Genomic DNA, 5,236 nt, shown 5'->3' with positions numbered 1-5,236 from the left:
CTGTTAGGGAAGACGTGTAAGGCCAAGGGAGATAGGGAGCGGAATGGGAATAAAGGGAGTAACAAACCGCAAGGCTAAAACATAGCTAACGCAAATAGCTGCATGGACAGAATGCTTGTTCTAATCATGATAAATAGTGGTGTGAGAGCAGCGCGTGCTTAGGGGCTAATAACCAATCATATGTTTGCTTTGGGAACATGCTTGTGTATTGAGGCTATATAAGAAGTGTTAGAAGCCAATAAAGATGAGCAAGATGCATAACTCATATTGAGTAATTTCTTGACTCTGGCGGACCCCTCTCCCAAAAACTGGCGCCCGAACGACAGGAAAGCTGGAAAACTCTGCCTTTGCATTGCGACAGTGGGCATTGTGAATTGGGAGTCGCTAGAGAGGAGTTTGAGCAGGAAGGCGTCCGTAAGGAGTAAAGACATCTGATCCGGCATTGACGTCCTGCACGGACCTGCACCGGTAAGATCATTTTTCCCTCGATAATGGAAAGGGAGGCGGCACTCACGCTATTAACTGATATTCTTGCTAAGCGAGAGGCTAGCGTGAGCACAAAGAAGTTCCATGAGCTCTGTAGGTAGGTGACGGAAAAAGGACACCTAAAAGACCCGCAACTGATGTTTAGTGTGACTGAGTGGCGAGAGATCGGGGATTTCCTTTGGGATGCGACCCTTAGTGGCAGCAAGTCGGCCAAGGACTTGGGAACAACCTGGCGGGAGGTCATGAACCATTTACGATCAATGGTTGCAGAGAAAAAGATGGCTATGGCTGCTTCAGACCTCCTCGGTCGGGAAACCGAGTCGATGGAATCTATCCGATTATTTGGTCAAGGCGTTCCATCTGCGAAAGGCATAATTGTGCCTATTAAAAAATCTGCGACAGAGCTATTACACCCGACACCGTCTCCAGAGGGTGCCACCGCAACGGGTGCTCTGCGCCGCCCTGACAGCTACCGAGAGCCGCCCCCCGTGCTAGATGAGGACGAGGGTACTAGGGCGGGTCCGAGCGCGCCTCTGAATGAGAGCGCAGAGTCCGATAAAGAAAATGAGCCCACCCCAGCTGCCCCGATGCCCCGTCCCCGAACAAAACCGTCCGACCGGACTCTAAACCGCTTGCTGCAGCAACTGAACGAATGCCATCTGCCTACTGCCGGTCGTGATGTTCAAGTCCTGACCGAGGAAGGCGTTATCCTCCACCCTGCCGCTCCCCAAAGTCGTTGGTCTGTGGTTGTAAGGGACGCTATATTGGAGGGAGAGTGGCAGGCTGCTTCTGCTGTTGCTTGTCCGGTGCAAACTACTGCTTTACCTGCTGGTTCAGCGGCCGCTGTGTGGAAACCTTTTGATTTTTTTTTTTGTTTTATGCAGCTGCGACAAACTGTTACACAGTATGGTTTACAATCAGAACCAGCCAAGCACCTGCTGAATTATTTGTTTGACTCTGAAATCATGACACCCAGTGACTGTACTTCGCTAGCCAGATTGCTTCTTACACCAGCACAGTTCCCCGCGCCCCGCCAGCGTGCCGTGCCGTGCCGTGCCGTGCCCCGCAGCTCCCCCCGCTCGCCCGCCCACCCACCGCCACGGATCCCCCCAGCTGCTGGCGAAAAGCGGAGTCCAGAGTTCGGTGTGGAGCTGCAGATCGCACCCCCGCCGGTGGTAAGACCGCGTCGAGTAAATCGCGGCAGGGCTCTACGCTAAATTCCTCTCTGTGAGGGGGGGGGGCACCACGGAAGACCGCAACGAGTGCGGCGGGGTTTCCCCGTTGATATCCTTTCTGTGAGAGGGGGGAGCTCTGAGAAGACCGCGATGGAATTAGACGCGGCAATTAAACTGTTAACTGGCATCCTCCTTGGGAGAGGGGAGGGCGTTAAAGAGACAGAAGTGGAGGCCTTAGTTCGCTGGGCACGAAAAAAGAATAAGGTCCCCGAGCCCGCGTTACTGTTTAGTATTGCGGAATGAAGTGGGAAATTGCCTCTGGGATACTACGACCGAGGGAGGTAAAGAAAGAAAAGAAGCTAAAGCGTTAGGAGCTATGTCACGGTCTATAATTAACACTCTGGAAACTATGAAGGCGGAAAAAAAAGTAGCGGCGGCAGCCATAGAAGCGTTGGGGGGAGATGTGGTAGAAAAGCCGGTGGAGCAGAAGGGTGATTCACCTAAGCCTTCTCTCTTGGCTACACTTTTCGGAGTTGGGCATCCTCGTCCTGTGAAGGGTGTGTCCGCCCCTGCGTGTTCAACAGTGCCGGAGCTTTTAGATAAGACAGCGGACAAACCGGAAGTTACTCCTCAGAAGCCTGCTGTAACTGAGCCGAACCCGGAAGAGGCGGCTGAGCCTCCCCAGGAGGGCGGGGCAGCGAGTCCTGCTGCACCAATCGGAGCTGTGGGTGGAGCAAGACCAAAACGGAGGGTGGTGACAGCTCGTAGGTCACATCAGGGGGGGCAAAAGCGCCGTTGGATGATGTATCCTCCTCTTCCTGAAACATCATCGGACGAATTTGAGGAGGAAGGCGGGGAGAAGCCTTGTGATAACAATACAGAGAAATCCTTACAGGAGGTAATAGATAAGTTAGGAAACCTGGTAAAGGGAGTTGAAATGAACCTGCCTACTACTTCAATCCCTGTAATTCCTCCAGTTAGCCCAACTACCCCACCGATGCTGAACTCGAGAAAAGATCCAATTCTACAGCGTTGGTCTGGTGTTGTTTGTGATGCTATTTTGGAAGGCGACTGGCAGGTGACTAGCTCCTTAGCTTGTCCAGTAGTGGTTAATAATCTGGATGCACATAACTGGGACATGATTTATGGAAGATTAATGATCAGATTTTAGCGATGGGAGTGTTGCAACCTGCTCTTCAAACCTTTTATGATGATCCCTCAGATTTGGCAAATTGTTGTGATAGACTTGAAAGACTGTTTCTTTACGATTCCCTTACACCCTGATGACACACAAAGAGACTCACTAACGATGATTTGCAACCGTTCCGATCCTGGTTGCATGGCATCGAAGCCAACAGTCCTCAAACTTGTTCACCAGAACAGTGGGCTGCCTTAGAACTTGTGTCCCGCAAGATTCAGACTGGCTGGTGTGGTCGCCGAATGGCGAATTATCCGTTATCCTTCTTGGTTTGTAATGTTACCACTTCACCTTTTGCCCTTATTTTGCAACGGCAAAAGAAAAAGAGGGAAAATACAGCGATCATTTTAGAGTGGTTGTTTTTGCCATTGCAACCCAGACATCGTATTTTAAGTCGCCCTGAAGCAGTAGCGGCCTTGGTGAGAAAAGGAAGAGACAGGATTGTTGAAATTGATGGGACTGAACCGGCAGATATCAGTATTCCAGTCCGTGGTGATTATGAGTGGCTCCTGAGACATTCAACAGCCATACAGGAAGCTTTGATGGGCTATACAGGTGTTGTACACAACAACCGGCCCAAAGGACCTCTCTGGAAGATGTTAGAACATTACCAGTGGATTGCGAGACCGTTATGCTCAAAAAGACCAGTTGACGGGCCAACGGTGTTTACAGATGCAGGACGAAAGATAAAGAAGGCTGCGTGTGTTTGGCAATCCGATAATCAGTGGCAGAAACAAGTGATCACCGGTGAACCACGGGACAAACTTCAAACCTTAGAACTGAAAGCAGTGTGTTGGGCATTGGGAAGCTGGAACAATACACCTACAATATAGTATCAGACTCATTGTACGTAGTTGGTGTAGTACAGCGCATTGAAGATGCCTTGCTGAGAGAGACAAAGAATCAACATCTTGGTGAAATGTTTATACAACTGCGTAGTACTCTTCAACAGAGAAAACATGAATTTTGTATTATGCATATTAGAAGTCATCAGTGGACCGTTGGTTTGGGCGAAGGTAATGCTAGAGCTGATGAAGCAGTCAGCTGTCTGGCAATAACTCCTCCAACAAATAAGTTTGGAGAAGCTCGTAACAGCCACGAGATGTTTCATCAGAATGCAAAGTCTTTACATCGACAGTATCAAATACCCATAGCAGATGCAAAGGGCATTGTTTGCTCCTGTCCTCAATGTAGTCATCATGGACCTGGTTTAGGGGTGGGCACTAACCCAAAAGGTCTGAGGGCACTTCAGGTTTGGCAAATGGATGTAACACATGTACCTGACTTTGGAAGCTTAAGTATGTGCATGTCACAATTGACACCTATTCTCACTTTATATGGGCCACTGCACAAACCGGTGAAAAGGCATTACATGTGGAGAGACACTTAATGTCTTGTTTTGCTGTCGTGGGAGTACCTGTAGAAATTAAGACAGACAATGGTCCAGCGTATAGTAGTCAACGAGTCGCTAGGTTTATGACAACTTGGGGAATTAAACACATTAAAGGGATTCCTCACTCCCCAACGGGGCAAGCAGTTGTTGAAAGGGCAAACCGTACCCTGAAGGATTATCTTCAGAGACAGAAAGTATCGCAGGACATAGACGTAACTAAACGGTTGACTAAGGTGTTGTTTACCTTAAACTCTCTCTCCCTTAGGGAGGGTAGAGAGGGACCACCTGTTGTTATACATCACCAAACAGCGCGAGGGAACCAAACAACTACAGTTCCTGGTTTGAATGTTTTGTATAAAAATATGGCTTCAGGCATATGGGAAGGACCTAATCCGGTGTTATTTATCGGTAGAGGTTATTTTTGTATCTCCACAGATAAAGGACCTATATGGGTCCCTAGCAAGTTTGTGCGACCTGTATGTCAAGATCAGAAGACGGAAGAGAAGACTCAGAGCGAGCAGACGGAATAAACTGTCTATGTTGTAAGGGATGTAACCCGCGGGTGTTATGCCAATGTATGCTATGTGGGGTAAAACGGTTCTGTAAGCCAAAGCTTAAATGTAAATGGTGTGAAGAGTGTATGTGTTTGATTAGTAACCAGGCATGAAACAAGAGAAATCATACGACTAGTGTAATACCATGCTGATTGGAGACAGCATACATCATCAGAATCTGTGAAAGCACAGATTTGTGGGCTGGAATGTGAAGAAAAAAAAAAAAAAGTGGAAATTGTAGGACTAAACATGTTTAAGTGGTGGACTTGGTTTACGGTCTTGATGAATTTTTTACCCATTGGCCAAAGTATTATTGACATCTTGCCTAGGACAAACATATGGGTGACACGGGCAAATATCACGGGGGTAACACACTTTTGTTTGAGTCTGCAACAAGCTGACAACCCCTTTAGAACTTGTTTAATTGGTA

General features: G+C 48.3%; 1 protein-coding gene across 1 annotated transcript; it reads left to right on the top strand.

Annotated features, from left to right (window-relative positions):
• The first annotated feature begins 623 nt into the window (after nucleotides 1–623).
• On the top strand, nucleotides 624–4,798 carry LOC129783056 (uncharacterized). The gene is made up of 2 exons (XM_055792716.1): nucleotides 624–1,661; nucleotides 4,688–4,798. Exons 1-2 carry the CDS (start codon nucleotides 624–626, stop codon nucleotides 4,796–4,798), a joined length of 1,149 nt encoding a protein of 382 aa, XP_055648691.1.
• Nucleotides 4,799–5,236: the final 438 nt, after the last annotated feature.

Source organism: Falco peregrinus, chromosome W, assembly GCF_023634155.1.
Source record: "Falco peregrinus isolate bFalPer1 chromosome W, bFalPer1.pri, whole genome shotgun sequence".
NCBI lineage: Eukaryota > Metazoa > Chordata > Aves > Falconiformes > Falconidae > Falco > Falco peregrinus.
The sequence above is the reverse complement of the archived record's forward strand: the minus strand, read 5'-3'. Positions and strand labels throughout refer to the sequence as shown.

Bases quoted from the DNA above. Each gene is read 5' to 3' on its own strand.
- LOC129783056 (XM_055792716.1), top strand. From the start codon at position 624: ATGTTTAGTGTGACTGAGTGGCGAGAGATCGGGGATTTCCTTTGGGAT. The intron at 1,662-4,687 runs GTAAGACCGCGT...GTATCTCCACAG, and splicing joins AGATCGCACCCCCGCCGGTG to ATAAAGGACCTATATGGGTC.